Source organism: Chinchilla lanigera, unplaced genomic scaffold, assembly GCF_000276665.1.
Source record: "Chinchilla lanigera isolate Chin_1 unplaced genomic scaffold, ChiLan1.0 scaffold00009, whole genome shotgun sequence".
Taxonomy (NCBI): domain Eukaryota; kingdom Metazoa; phylum Chordata; class Mammalia; order Rodentia; family Chinchillidae; genus Chinchilla; species Chinchilla lanigera.
The window spans coordinates 9,496,272-9,511,401 of NW_004955410.1; the positions used below are offsets into that span (position 1 = coordinate 9,496,272).

At 40.5% G+C, this 15,130-nt stretch overlaps 1 protein-coding gene across 2 annotated transcripts in view; it reads left to right on the forward strand.

Annotated features, from left to right (window-relative positions):
- The window catches only part of Lhfpl3 (lipoma HMGIC fusion partner-like 3), a 511,907-nt gene that overhangs the window by 374,418 nt on the left and 122,359 nt on the right, over positions 1-15,130 (forward strand). For both annotated transcript variants that reach the window (XM_005377239.2, XM_005377238.2), the window contains exon 2: positions 6,154-6,390. In XM_005377239.2, coding sequence (XP_005377296.1) covers positions 6,154-6,390 — 237 coding nt within the window. The remainder of the gene's footprint in view (positions 1-6,153; positions 6,391-15,130) is intronic.

Genomic DNA, 15,130 nt, shown 5'->3' on the forward strand with positions numbered 1-15,130 from the left:
AAATATTACTCAGCTATAAAGAAAGATAAACTCGAGGCTTTTATAAGTAAATGGTCACAACTAGAGACGATTCTCATAAGTGAAATAAATCAGACCTGCAGGTGCAAGCACCACATTGTCTCACTAGTGTAAAACCTGAAAGAGTTAATATAAACTCAGAGGTATGATAGACATTGTGAAATGATAGGAAAATGCTCAAGGGTAAAGGGTAGCTGGGATGTGGGAAAAGAGAAGGGAAAGAAGGAGAAATTTTGTATGTATGCATACACAGGATAGTTAACATAGTTGATCTACTGTCTTCTTGTTCTTTGCTGAAAGAAACTGTCAATGACTCCTTGATTGATCAATATTGTATGTCTCTATCTGTTTTCATGAGAAACCACTTTGAAGATATCAATATGTAATACAACAAACATTGTTAATTTCCTACCACTTTGTCTGTAACTCTGTATTATCTGTACTGTTCTTTTGTTATTTTGTAGAAGGTTGTTTGTCTGTTAATGTTTTCCTCCTTTTATTTTTAAAATAAAAATACAAAACAGAACCGTTAAGGGAAAGACAACAACAACAAAAAAAAAAAGTAAACTGAAATGTAAATATCATACATTTTCCAGCAGTATAAATATTCTAGCAAAAGTTAGTCATGCATGAGTTGATGAAGGAGCTGTAGGAACAAGGCAGCTGTCTCTTTTACCAGGTGACAATCCTCATGTGAAAGTTTCCCCCTCCATAGCTTGGCAGCCTCTGCTGGCATCAATTTCTTCAACTACTGTATGCCTGAATAATTGATGGAGTTAAGTGAATTCGGGCTGCTTCTTTTCACCAAGTTCCCCTTGAGTGCTTCCGCAACCTGAGGCAATTTATCATGCTTTGTGTGTAGCAGTGCATAGGCTTTTTAAAGAATGAATTTTAAACTTTCTCTTCCTGTTCAGAGTAAGTTCTCAGGTTCAAAACATTAAAAGCCCTGATTGGGATAGTTGGAGCAGCAATATTAGCAGGCCCAAGTAACTCAAGTCACAGACCCCTTATTGTTCTTTTCATCTTGCTTCATTTTCCCTTGGAGAAAGACCCACTTACAAAGGTTTGTAGATTTTTCCACAGAGATTACATTCAGCTCTTTAGAAAGAAAAATGCTGGCGCAATTAGTAGCTCTGGGGAACCATTAGCCACTTGTGTACTATTTCGGAAGAACCCATTGTGGGATCTACAGGCACTGCACAGAGCTTCCTTTTAGAATATGAACACTTCCTAACCATTTGGAGCATACTCACAATCAACAGTGACACCTTCATAAGGATGCCTTTGTTACACAGTCCAGATGAGAAGGTACTACAGCATCATGGTGGCACACAATAAGGCCCTGGGTTTCTTTTCACCATTTGCCTCCAGCTTATGAGCTCTCATTTCTCCTTAACATCAAGAGTATCCCTGATATACTTCCAGAAAACCTGCTCCCAAAATGAAGGAATGTATAGCTTCAAGGAAGTTAGTCATTACCTAGTTGACATTTTAATAAGAAACCCACTTTTGGGTAATAGCCCAACTGGAACTACTCCACTCTCTCTTATGGTCAGGAAATAGCATGTGTGAATAAATCAGAGGTTCTGGTGCCTTGTGTGCTCTAATGATTACTGTGGTGATGTAGATGTAAGAGGTAGTGCTACTTCTCGGGGTTAATCAGTTTGGAAAGAATTGGCAATCAGTACAAAGCCAGACAGAGGCTATTATTTAATCTTTCTTTGGTTGAGTCTGAGACTTTTCAGGTACTTCTCAGGATTAGAAACAGTTTTTAAGTTTCCAGCAGCTGTACAAATCGTGCAGGTAGAGAAGGATCTGGTTCGTAGGACAGCAGAAACCAGAATTTATTATAGCATCCAAGCGTTAAGGCAGAACATAATAGTCATCCATCCCACAGAAACCAACAGAACCTAGACTATCTAAATGGCTTAAATTAAATAGCCTAAAGTCTGGGGGACTTTTCCTTGCAAAAATAAAACAGCCAAGTAGAAAAAGTTTGTATAGGGGGAGGAAAAATACATGTTTTGAAAATACATCGTTAAAAATTTTTTTAAACTTCTGTTATGCAACAGCTATCTAAAGTTTTCAAACCTTTTAAATATGGGGGGGGCATTATCTAGCTACACAACCATTTTCCAAACAGATCAAAATCAGATCTTTCACATTAAGAAGGGTTGACAAAAAACAGATGGCAAACCTGAACAAAAGACAGTGTCCTATCACCTAGAGACCTGGGATACTTTTGCTTGGGCTGGGGGGAGTGGGAGGGGCGCTAACCTTTTTTTCTCCAGAAGCCTGAAACCCTGACCTTGTTAGTAAGTTTTTTAGATTCCTCTAAACAAGCTGGATGTGGTAATACACACCTGTAATCTCAGCTACCCAAAAGGCTGAGACAGGAGAATCACAAGTTGAAGGCCAGCTTGGGCAATTTACCCAGAACTTGTCTCAAAATAAAAAATTAAAAGGGATCAGGGGGCCAAAGTATGTAGTTCAGAGCTTCCTGAACTGAGTTCCTAGTTCTGAAAGAAAGAACATTTTTTTTCCTAAATACCTGACTTCCTTGGATTGTTGAAAGTAAAAATTCTGTTTCAAAAACTTTGTTTTCGTAACTTTCAGGAAAATATCCACTGCAGAAAGTACAGTTGTATATTACTTTCTCTGTCTTCTCATCTTGTCTGCTTACAATTCAATTTAGGAAGTCACTTACAGTACTTGAAAGTGGAGAACAATAGTTTGCCATTCTTATTCTCCTGTGGTTTTGTTTCAGAGTATTAACTCTTCCTCTGCTATTTTCATTCCAACTTACGGCCCAGCGTTTCCCCAAATGGAAACTTTAGAGAAGCCAGTGCACCCTCAGGACAGAGTGACCATGAGAACCGTGTCCTTGTTGCTGGCCCCATTCCACTAGCCCCCTGTCCCAGCAAGGTTGTCACGGAGGCCCAATAACCTGCCGGAGTTTGTGTCACTTGGTGATTTCTACGAAGTTTCCCTAAGCTGTAATGTTATTCTTCAAGTGATTACCATTCATAAAATATAAGATTTCCTTTTGATTCTTTATAAGAAAGTAGTTTTCTTGTTGATATATTTAATGTTTTCTTAAAAGCATTTAGAATTTACTTTTTCAGTATGGGGGATTGAACCCAGGGCCTTTACTATAACCCCAACCCTGGTTTGTTTGCTTTGTTTTGCTTTGGGGTATTTTGGTTTGGTTTGGTTTGGTTTGGTTTGGTTTGGTTTGGTTTGGTTTTTGAGACAGTGTCTTGCGAAATCACTAAGTTGCCCAAGCTGGGTTCAAACTTGTGACTCTCCTGCCTCAGCCCTTCAGAGTGCTGGGATTGTAAGTGTGCACCACCATGCCCAGCTCAGAATATTTTTTAAATATCCCAAATAATTTAGAAGTGTTTACCCAAACTATAGTTTGGATTCAAAGATATTCTCTACTGCCACAAATAAAATGAATTTTACTCATGGAAAGCACATTTTTAAAATACACAGATCATTTTAACTAGACAGAGCCTTACAAAGTACATTGAGTACTACATATTGAGAGGTACAAAGGGAAAGGAACCCTGAAAATATTTCCGAATCACCAAATTCACTTATTTAAATTAGCCTCTCAAGTTCTCGTAATCTGTTGTCTCTGTTAAATGTCACCTGAATATGAATCCACCTTCAACCAGATTTGCAGTCTGGGATAACTGTGGTATTGATCTCCATAAACTATTTTAATGTTATGTCCAGGCGTTACTGTTCAGTTATCCATTCATCCATTTCCCTATTTAAATGTGTTTTAGTGTCTACTTTGTGCAAGGCACTGTTTTAGCACTCAATGACTCTTTCCTTAGAAAGCCTACAGTCTGTTCACTGAGGTGATACTGGTAGATAAATAGCTATGATAATATAAGAAGCAGCAAAGTCTCTAAGATAGGGATTGCTAACTTCTATGAGAGTTCGGGGAAGGGAACTACTCTAGGTGGAGAAGAATTGGAGATGTTTTGCTTTGTGGAGGGTGTTGCATCTGGCGTGGGTGTCAAAGGATATGCAAGAGTAGAGCTTTTAGGGACAACCACTCCAGGTGGGAGAGAAGACAAGGACCTCTAAAGCCTGGAGTCGTGTGTAGTTCAGCTCCAGTGGGGTGGAGAGAATAAAAGGGAAAGGACTAGATTATGGAGCTTTTCAATGCCTGAGAAACCTGGCTATTCTTCAGTGCCCAATGGGTGGCCAGCAAAACGTTTTGAGCGAGAAGATCTAATCATATGTAATCTGGATAAAGAAGGGTGGTGAAAGGCAGAGAAGTTAGGGTTCACTTTGACAGACACTAGAGACTTAAAGTAGGGAGGTGTCCATAAGCCCTGTCCAGACAGAGACACCACCCAGACAGGAAAGAGCATGGCTGGCAGCGTTTGAGATACCTGGGGAAGGAAAGGGAGGAGTCAGGTAGGACTCAGAGTTTTAGGTCATTGTCCTGTAAGAGAACATGGAGCACTGAAGCAGCATTCTCCCAGGCAGTCTTTCTTCTTCCCGTCCCTCTTGGTCTACGTCTCCTTCAAAGCTGTCTTGTAGATCCAGGTGCCTGTTTTGGAAAAGGAAAGAAGGCATCCATTTCTGTCTTGTTCAGTAAGTTGCAGGGAAGCAGTGGTCATATGGCAACCCCTCCTGCCAGCTTCAGGAACTGTTTGGCAGTCAGAGTAGAACTCTCACTTGGGTAGGGCACCATAGCCCTCCTAAGTTACGCACCCTAGAAATAGCAGCCAGCTGTGATACATAGTCTTACCTTCCCCTCAACCTAAATGTGATCGCATCTTCTAACCCAGCAACCAATTTCCGTGTAGCAAATGTGGCAAGCCTCTTTCCAACCCCAGGACTTTTGCACACACTGCTCCCTGGAACAATTTCTCCCCCACTTTCAGACAGCTGAGTCTTTGCCTATTTCTGGCCTCAACTTGTCTGCTTACAGACAAGAAACGAGAGGATCAGGGACCCTTACCTGACCACCTTTATTTTCATCTGAGCCCTTGTTTCTTTCCAGAACCCTTACCTGACCACCTTTATTTTCATCTGAGCCCTTGTTTCTTTCCTACTCCGTACTACTTGTAACTTATAACCATTTTATGTGTATGCTTACACATGTTTTGCTTCTTTTCCTGATAAAACATAAACTCTATAATGATATAAACCTTGTCTCTTTTCATGATCAGTGCATCCTTAGGACCAAGGACCAAGATAGTTCCTGGAACTCTATAGGAGATGCTCTAGAAACCATTTTCAAACGAATGAGTGAATGCATGAATGGACCCACCTAACCAGAAATCTCTACTTACCCCCAAAATACGATTATATACCACTAAATATTTCAATTAAATATAAAAAGTGTCAATAATAGCCATTTATTTTCTTAATGTTCAAAGGAACAAATTCCTATAAAAAGCAGCCATAAGACCCCACAGTGCTATTTGGGAAATAGGATGTAAGTATTTTTCTGAATTTTTGAATTTCTATAAAAGCTCTGCGAGGCTGCTCTGTGTGGCAAGATTTTTCAGCCTTTTAACAAATGAAACAGGATAGAGTAGAAGATGATCAGCATGCACTGCACAGGGCAAAGATAGTTACAAAAACTTTTCTGGGTGTCAGAGGTGGGGCGATCACAATGTAAAATTGTTTTTCACGGTGATTCAAAGTCAATATACGCTCTGGTACTTTCCTTGTTATCCTAATCCCTTATCTGGCTGCTGTCGAGCTCTTCAAAGCCAGCCTTGAATTGTCATTCTACAGTGTTATGATTCCTGAAGGCCCGTTTGCAACAGAAGCCTTCCCATAAATGTGCACAAAAATTCAATTTCTTAATATTTTCTCCTAGATCAATCTGCCTTAATCTCTCTCAGGATGCGTGAGCTTACTCTCAAGTGCATTCCCAGAGTCTTTTTGGTACAAGTGCTGGGCTGCTTTTAAATTAACCAGGAAAACACACACACACACACACACACACACGCTGGCTCAGAGTAAAACAGTGGTGAGATCTGCTACTCTCTAAATCAAGAAAAATTGAAACAGTGATTGACAAACAGTAGAAATCTTTGCTAAAATAAAATGTGTTAACTTCCTTTTTTTCCTTTTGCTCTCCTCTCTTTCCCTAAGCTGCCTGCCTTGTGCTTGGCTGTATGATTTTCCCCGATGGCTGGGATTCAGACGAAGTCAAACGGATGTGCGGAGAAAAGACCGACAAGTACACCCTCGGGGCTTGCTCCGTCCGCTGGGCGTACATCTTGGCTATCATTGGAATTTTGGATGCCCTGATCCTCTCGTTTCTAGCATTCGTGCTTGGTAACCGACAAGACAGCTTGATGGCAGAGGAACTGAAGGCAGAAAACAAAGGTAAGATTGCTTGAGGGAACTCTAAGGAGACGCCTCGAGCACAGAAATGGCGCTTGCTCTTCCCCATCAAGGGCTAGTGCGGTTCCAATTTGCTGTCTTTTCATTCCCAGACTCTCTCCCACACTCAGCTCAAATAGTGTGCACAATTAAAGTATCTACTGATCCTATTTATCATTCAAAGGCACTTATCCTTCTGTGGTTCCTTCAGTTCATTATTATCATCTAAATCCATTTTGGCCTTTCTTCTTCCCGCTTTTTCTGATTTCAGATTTGTGCTGGGCAGTCAATGACTGTGATGCAACATTGTAGGGAGATCTGTTTCTTTAAGTGGAAAGTGTTTTCTTTCCATGTATTCAGCTGTTTTCTAGGATGAAAAAAAAAAAAATGCCTGGGAAATCTCTAAAATCATCATAATCACTTTATTTGAATTCAAACTCATCTTCTCCTAGAGAGACAGTGATCCTGGCCCGGAATAGTTAGAATTTAGCTGGATTTGTAAATGCGTTATCTGGGCAATCAGAAGACCTTGGATTTCTCTTCAAAAGGAAATTGCCTACTGAAACATAACTAAAGCAGGAGAGAAAACAGGATACTGACTAGTGAATGATACATGAATACATGACAGTGGGCATGGAAGAGGTGGCAAGTCATTATTCAGGAAACATCTTTTAGTTTTCTTTGCAAATTTCATTTCTTGGGGTAGAATTTTAATGTCAAGATTATGTTATGGACATGGATTTTTGGAACTACTTCATCTTGGTGTTATCCTTAACATTAATACTTTCAACTTCTCAAGAGACTGAGGTAGGAAGATGTCAGCCTGAGCAACTAAACCTGAGCAACTTAGCAAACCTTGTCTCAAACTAAAATACACAAAAAGGGGGCTGGGGATTTAGCTCAGTGGCAAAAGCACCTGCCTGGCATGCGCAACGTCGTGAGTTCAGTTCCCGGTACCGGAGAAAAACCAAAAAAAAAAAATAAAAATAAAAATAAAAAATAAAATAAAATAAAATAAAATAAAATACACAAAAAGGCTGGGGGTGTGGCTCAGTGGCAAAGCTTATGTGTGAGGTCTTATGTTCAACTGCTGGTACTGGGGGAACACTTTTGACTTACATTAGCATCTTCAGCTAAACGGCTCCTTCTTCTAAATTTTATTCCTAATTGGAAACTAAACCTGTCCTTGAATTATGAAATTTCAAGAAATTGCTAATTATATGGCTTTATTGTTTCAAGAAATTGCTAATTTCATAAGCCCTCCACTATTTTAACAGGCCAATGCACCTTCCCATGTATCTGGAAGAAGCCTCCATTACATATATGTTTTCTAGGTATCATCATGTCAAGGACATTGCTTAGATCCACAAGCCTTCTAAGCAACCACCTTAAAACAAAATCAGTTACATGAATTCCAGAATATATCAAGGAAGGAAAGGGAACTCAGCTCTAAATGTTAAACTATGCTCTGCTCACAGCCTTAAGATGAAAGAGAATGTGAGATTCTATTGAGCCATAAATTAATCATCACAAAGGTGTTATTCAGAGAAAACAAGGTGGAGGTACACAAGTAAAAATCTCCACTTGTGCAGACTTTTCCAGTGGACTCATCCCAATTCCATTTGTATGACCGCCTTCAATGTTTCCCCCAATGTTTTGTAACTGTCTCCTTGCCCAAAGATGCAAAGATCATTGGAAAGAAGTCCCAACTGAAGTGTACCATACACTGTGAAATTTAAAAATTGCGATAAAGGAAGTTTAACATCATTTCAGATAGAAAGTAACAACTTTGAAGATGCAAATGTTTGTTAGGGAGGAAATCTCTATAAAACTTTAAGTCGGTCATCTGTGGAGCACCATCAAAGGGCCAAAATATTTTTATGCCCAAAAAAAAAGCCCTACTGAAAAACAAAGAGAAGTGCAAACTTTAAATCCAATTAATTTTATACAAGAGTCAGCACATGCAAAAATGAACTCAACCGCCTGCTCTAAACTGGAGAGACCAGCCCTACAGGCTATGTGCCATCCCTGGCTCTGGGGACAATAGTGGACAGGCAGGTGCTCCTTCATGTTTAGAAGTTGAGCAACATGATTCCTAAATGAGCCAATAACAGTAGGCATTTAACCTTGATATGCCATTTAATTGCCTATTTTAACACACTGAACTGTAAAGTCAATTTAATTATGTAAAATTAAAGTTTCATCCAGATAAGGATTTGAAATGAAAGCTTCAATTTCAATTTCTTTCATTAATTGTGAAAGGATAAATAATTACATTTTTCAGAGCTCCTATGCCACAAATATCTTTTTCCCTGTCAGACATCATTTATAAAGAGGTCTGTTTCTACATGTGGGTATTTGGCATTTGGAATTGCTTATCAAATGACTGGGTCCTCTCATGAGCAGCTTTAAAATCACTTTTGTCGGTTAGCACTCAAAACTACAAATGAAAAAACGTGATGATCTATCAAGAGGTGACTTGAGCTACCATTTACTTATTAAGTAGCTTAAGCACTTGTTAGTGCTATAATAGGGGAAGTTAGAGTAAATTCCTTTTACTTAACTAATTAGGGAATCCTTCACAACTGTGGTTGTAGGTGTCACACCATGCCACAGCTGCATGGTGAATAGCAATGTGGTAAATGGGAAAGGGTATGCACTTGGCGTCAAGCTACCCTGTGCTAGCACTGTCCATGACACCAGCTGAGATGTTCTTTGTAGTTCCAGAATTAAGCTTCTCGGTCTGTAAAATGCAAGCCTTGTGTAAATGGCATCTGTAGTTCCTTCCGGCTCCACAATATTACAGTTCAGCAACATCTTCAGTGGTATCCTCCAACACGTTTGCAATGGGGCTGTAAGTTGTATATCTCTGGCTGCTGAGTCACTCTGAATCACTTGTGGTCTATACATCACTGTACCAGGGGCGGCACAGGAAGGGCATGCACGGATGACCCGTGGTTCAAGCGAGCGGGAACTGTGTTAAAGAGTATCAGGGCCGGGCATGGTGGCACATGCCTGTAATCCCAGCACTCGGGAGACTGAGGCAGGAGGATCGTTGCAAGTTCAAGACCAGCCTGGGCTACAAAGTGAGCTCAAGGCCAGCCTAAACAGCATAGCAAGACCCTGTCTCAAAATGACAAAAAAATAAAAATAAATAGAGTATCAGAGGGTGGTAAGAGTTCCTGAGCTCAGAGCAGTGAGCGCATTACTCTTTTAGGTGCTTGTCTGCATGCAAAGGTGGAGAGGAGAAGGTATAAAGCCAAAAGGAAGAGGTTGTAGGTGACTTCAGGTGAAGTTCCCGCCTCACGTGTGTCTGTGACACGTTCTGTCACAGGCCCATTCATTCATGCCATCGAGAGCGGAATGAGTGGGGTTAGAAACTCTAGTTCACAGCAGAGGAGACACTTTCCCTAACAGCGTTCTGTGCTGATTCCATGTGGTACCCATGCAGACAACATGATAGTGGACAGAGTCCAGATCAGAGCGGAACACTTGTTAGTGGCCCCAACTTCAGCAGGTATCGGTCCTCTGACTGCAGACCAGCCCCTTAACATCTCAGAGCCTCAGCTCCACCCTTTTCAATGTGGCAATAACAACACCCGGTCCTGCCTCCTCCATGGGGTTGAGGGGAGTCCAACAAAAGCATGTGAACGGAAGTATTTTCTGATCAATAGTATCCTTGTAGATACTTTATTACTAAGCATTTTCCCATGTTATGTTGCATTTGATCTTTGCAATAACACTCTGAAATGTTTATTGTCAAACATCTACACATGTGCAGAAAAGTTAACTATTTTCTAATTAACTATTAAAAAATTAAAATTGTCTACAGTTTCATAGCTGGCAAGGAATAGGCTTGGATTCAAACACAAGTCATGTTACTGAAAATGTCATGTTCTTTCTTTTACAAAACCTCATATAATTAGTTCTTTTCTTTTTCAGGGGTAGTGTACTAAGGGTTGACCCCAGGGCCTTCACACTGAGCTACATCCCCACCCTTTTATAATTTTTTTAATTTTGAGATTAATTTAGTGGCCAAGTCACAAAATTGCCCAGGCTGGGCTCAAACTTGCAGTCCTCATGCCTCAGCCTCCCAGAACGCTGGGATTACAGGTGCGTGCCACCACCCCATGTAATCAATTCTTAAAAGATGCTGATTCTATTGTTTTTCATCTGACCAGTCAGCTCTGTATAAATAAAGTTTAGTCTCATTTTTACTTAATAGCTTTTATATAATATTATTTAATCAAAAGTTTAATAAATTTTGTAATAGTCTTTAAGCCTCATGATCTTAGTTAGCTATGAAATTTTATAAAACTCAGTGAAGATCTCGAAGCCCCAGAAAAAAATCTTCAAGTGCTTTGAATGAAAACTTTAATAAGACCATAGTGAATTGTCTGCTTCCCAATGGGATTTGTGTTGAACAAAGTCCATGTGGTCTTCAAAGCCTCATCTCAGAATAAGCCTCCAAAAAGAACCTGCTTACATCCTGGCTCCCTTTCAGAAGGGCTCAAGTTACTCTGAGAGTTGGAGCAAACCTTAGAAGTCCTCACAGAGTTGCCTTATATCCTTGCTGTTTCTAATTCCTCTCCCCAACTCTTTTATGAGCTTATTGCATTCAAGTTTTCACAGCTAGCATTTCATAGATCCTGCCCTATCAAGGTCACCCCAACCTCCTAAATGCTAAATTCATGGTCAGTTTTCAATGTGTATTTGACCTATCAGAAGGCTTTCACAGTAGACTAATGGCCCTTCTTGAAACATTCTCCTGTTGGCTTCCCCTACCTGACCTCACCTGATTTTCCTTCTGCTTCTCTGGGGCTCTTCCTGCTCAGCTTCTGTTGCTAATTTCCCCCATCTTTCCATCTTTAACTGGAGAATCATCCTATCTATACTCACGCCCTGCTTGTCTCATTTTGTGCCAGGATTTTACCCCGCACCCTGTTTACTCCAAGTTTAACTCCCTCCCACCTCTCCAGGGAAGCCTGAGCTCATATACTTGAACATGTGATCAGCACCTCAGACTTACCACTTCCAAAACCTCCTCCAACAGCCTTGTTCATCTCTGGTAATGTCAGCTTTATCCCTCCAACTGCTGAGACAAAACTGAATCATTCAAGCCTCTCCTCCTCGTGCAACTTCCATCTAACCACCAAAAATCAGTACCATCATCATCATCATCCCGTCAACTCCACTTTCAGAATATATCCAGAATCTTCCCACTTATCACCATTCTTGCTGCCATCTTGGTTTGGGTCATCATTCTTTTCCCTGGCATTATTCCAAGAGACTCTTGCATATTTTTCTTGGTTCTACCCTTGAACCCTGTCAGTCACTTCACAACAGAACAGCTGGTATGATCTTCTGGCAAGGTAAACCAGACCATGTCCTTCAGCTCAGGACTCTGCAACAGCTTCAATGACCTCAGTCAAAGTCATTCACCGCGGTCTACAAGGCCATGCAAGTCTGCTTCCATCTTTGCCACTTGGACCTTCTCTCAGTTTCTTGCCTCCTCATTTCCTTTGCCCCAGAGGCCCAGGCTTCCTCGTTCCTCAGTCATACTAGGGACAGTTCTATCGCAAAGCCTTTGCATTTGCTGTTCCCTGTGCTTGAAATTGTCTTTCTGAAATCACCCTCCTTCCCTCAGATTTCACCCAAATGTCGCCTTCTCTGTGAGGAACACACTATATATTCTACTTCTTTTTCCTATTAGTTTTCCAACTTTCCAGGGAGGACAAGGGCAGAGGTTTTGTGGGTTTTGTTGTTGTTGTTATTCACTGCTGCATCCCCAGTGCGTAAATGATGCCTGGCATAGGTAGCTACTCTGTGCGTGTGTTGAATGAGAGAATTTTGGCATGGATGAATGACGTTTTCAATCTCCATCTTATAAGAAGGCTATTCTGTGAAGGTACAGATCTTAAGCTTAGAATACATTTGTGTTGGTTAACTTGTAATGTACCACCCACCCATTGCTATTTCCCCTTCCACTGTGACCTATTGATTTATCTAGACACTGGTATGGTATTTCTAATGATTGCAGTTACACATCTAACAAATGGCACAGTTTTCATGGCTTTTTGAGCATGGTGTTGTCAGTACTGTCCGCTACTCACCCAAGGAACTAGGGAAGAGCCCCAGCACCAGCAGGGGGGGGCGGGGAATATGGAGAGGATACCCAAAGGTGCGGGTGGAGGAAGAGAACTTCACAGGAGCCGCTTATCAATGTGTTACTGCATATTGTCTCCTCCAATTTACCTTCTACTGCATGGGTACCTTGGAGAACATCTAAATTTGGGAGACTGACTGTCATCCACTCAAAAAATCTGTGTTTGGATCATTAAGGTGCCATGGTTTGCTTATAAAAGGAAGGTCTCTCTTTGACCAGTATCCATTCTCCAGCTGTACCCTAAAAATAGAGACTTTTGTTCTCAGCCTGCCCCAATTAGTTGACTTCCCGTCAGTAGGTTAGGAATCGGAGGGCAAAATCAGAACTGACTTTGAGTGGCTGTTTTGTGCTCCATCATTATCTACTCTACTTCCATAACCACAGTAATTCAATGATCTCTCTAGTCCCTGAGATAAAGACTGCAAGAATCAAAGCTCTCTAGATAAATATCAAACCAGCTAGAAGAAAGGAAGAGGAAATTTTAGAAAGAGAGAAATGAAACTTTATACAACCAAGTCATGATATACAAAACTTGCACTTACCAGTAAGTGTCCAATCAACTGTCTGGCACAACTTTAAATGAAACCTTTCAATTACATTAAAAGGTACCAGCTTCACCCTCTCCTGGAGCAGGATGGTCACATGAGCTGAAGCTGTGAATACGACTGATCTTCATAAGATATAACAGGTTAATGAATTATGTTTATTTCTAAGTTATTGACCTGAAATCCTTTTTCTTTTATAAGACAGAAAAGCTCTGCATAGCCTTGGTAGGTACCATCATATGTGAAGTTAGTTATCAATTTTTTCTTTCTGACCTTCCTGTCTTAATTTTAATGTGTAGTACAAACTCATTCATTAAAGTAAACTTGCTAGGTATGGCAGCACGTGCCTGTAATCTCAGCACTCAGGAGGCTGAGGCGGGATAATTGCTGTGAGTTCAAGGCCAGTCTTGGCTACATAGTGAGTTCAAGGCCAGCCTGAACTACATGGTAAGACCTTGTCTAAATAAATAAATAAATAGATAGATAAACTTTTATTTTAGGACAAATCTGCTTCTGGTCTTTCCATATACAAAATTATTTAAAGTTCTAGCTCACAAATATACCTCTTAAGGTTTTGTCTCATTTATCTAAGTTGGTTTTGTTGTTTTGTTTTACTTTGCTTGCTTTGCAGCACTGCAGATTGAACCCTGGGCCTTTGCATTGTGCTACATCTCCAACTCCCCTCCTGCTCATTTTTTAAATGGACCTCACTGAGTTGCTAAATTGCCCAGGCTAAGCTCAAACTTGCAATCCTCATGCCTCAACCTCCCTGAGTGCTGGGATTACAGGTATGCACCATCATGCCTGGCTTTTACGTTTATTTTCTTGCTGTCTGATCAAGTTTGTTTTCCCTGAAAGCTTCTCTCAAACGTCCTGGATGCTGGTTCTATCCACCTGCCCTATGCAAAGAAGAACACATATGAAGTAAAATATTAGCCTTTGCAGGTTTCATTCTAGTCAAATTTCCTGGAGCTTCCATGTCTCTACTTAAATTTGTTCTTTAATACACATAGAAATTGTTGATAGAATGGGTATTTACATTCGTGCTACCTGTTTAGTGATTCCATTTGAGTTTGATCGAACACAGTGATAACAGATCCTGTCACTTCAGTTGCCCTGGAAGGGGACTCCTAGTTCTTTTCACGCAAAGAATGGCTAAAAACACAGGGTTTTAGAAAAATAGTGCTGGGACAAATAAAAGTTGAGGCTCTTTAAAGAAATACGTTAATTTGCTAGGCATGGTGGTGCATGCCTATAATCCCAGCACTCAGGAGGCTGAGACAGGAGTATTGCTGCAAGTTCAAGGCCAGCCTAGGCTACAAAAGTCAGTTCAAGGACAGCCAGAACTGCATAGCAAAACCCTATACCAAAAAGACCAAAAAAAAGAAAAAAAAAATGTTACCTTTAGTAATGCTTCCCAAATCATGGCTCCCACCACCACCACCGCCCCCCCCCCAAAAAAAAACTGCAAATTTTCCATTTTCCTGTTAGTGGTCTTTAGAATAAGGGTGATGTTTTATTTATGTGTGATCTCCTGTGTCAGAGTTCCTAGGTCATATACAGTAAATGCTTAATAAATTTTAGCTCTTGTTATTACTGTTTTTGTTGAATCGGCTCAATGAAAACATTGTATAAAGAGTTCATTTATGCCATTTAACATTTCTTTTGTACAAGAGGTATTTTGTTCCTTATCCCATTCATTGCAAAGGAAATAAACAGGCATGTTGCCTACCATAGATGCATATATTAAGAGAATCTGGGAATGGTGTATGAAATTGAAATGCTGCAACTCTGCCTCCTTGAATTAGTCACCACATCTCTGCACACCTTATTTCAACAGCCACAGAAATGCATTACACATTTATTGTTGCCAAGGAACAGGCAAAGTTATGGTATTCAGCTGAACTGCCTAACATTTCTGGTATGTCTCATGTATGTCATGTCCTGTGATAGAGAGTGAGTGTTCAAAAATGAACAGGACAGGGTTTGTCCTGAGCATCTTTGAGGAGGACATTCAGTGTCACAGGTACTA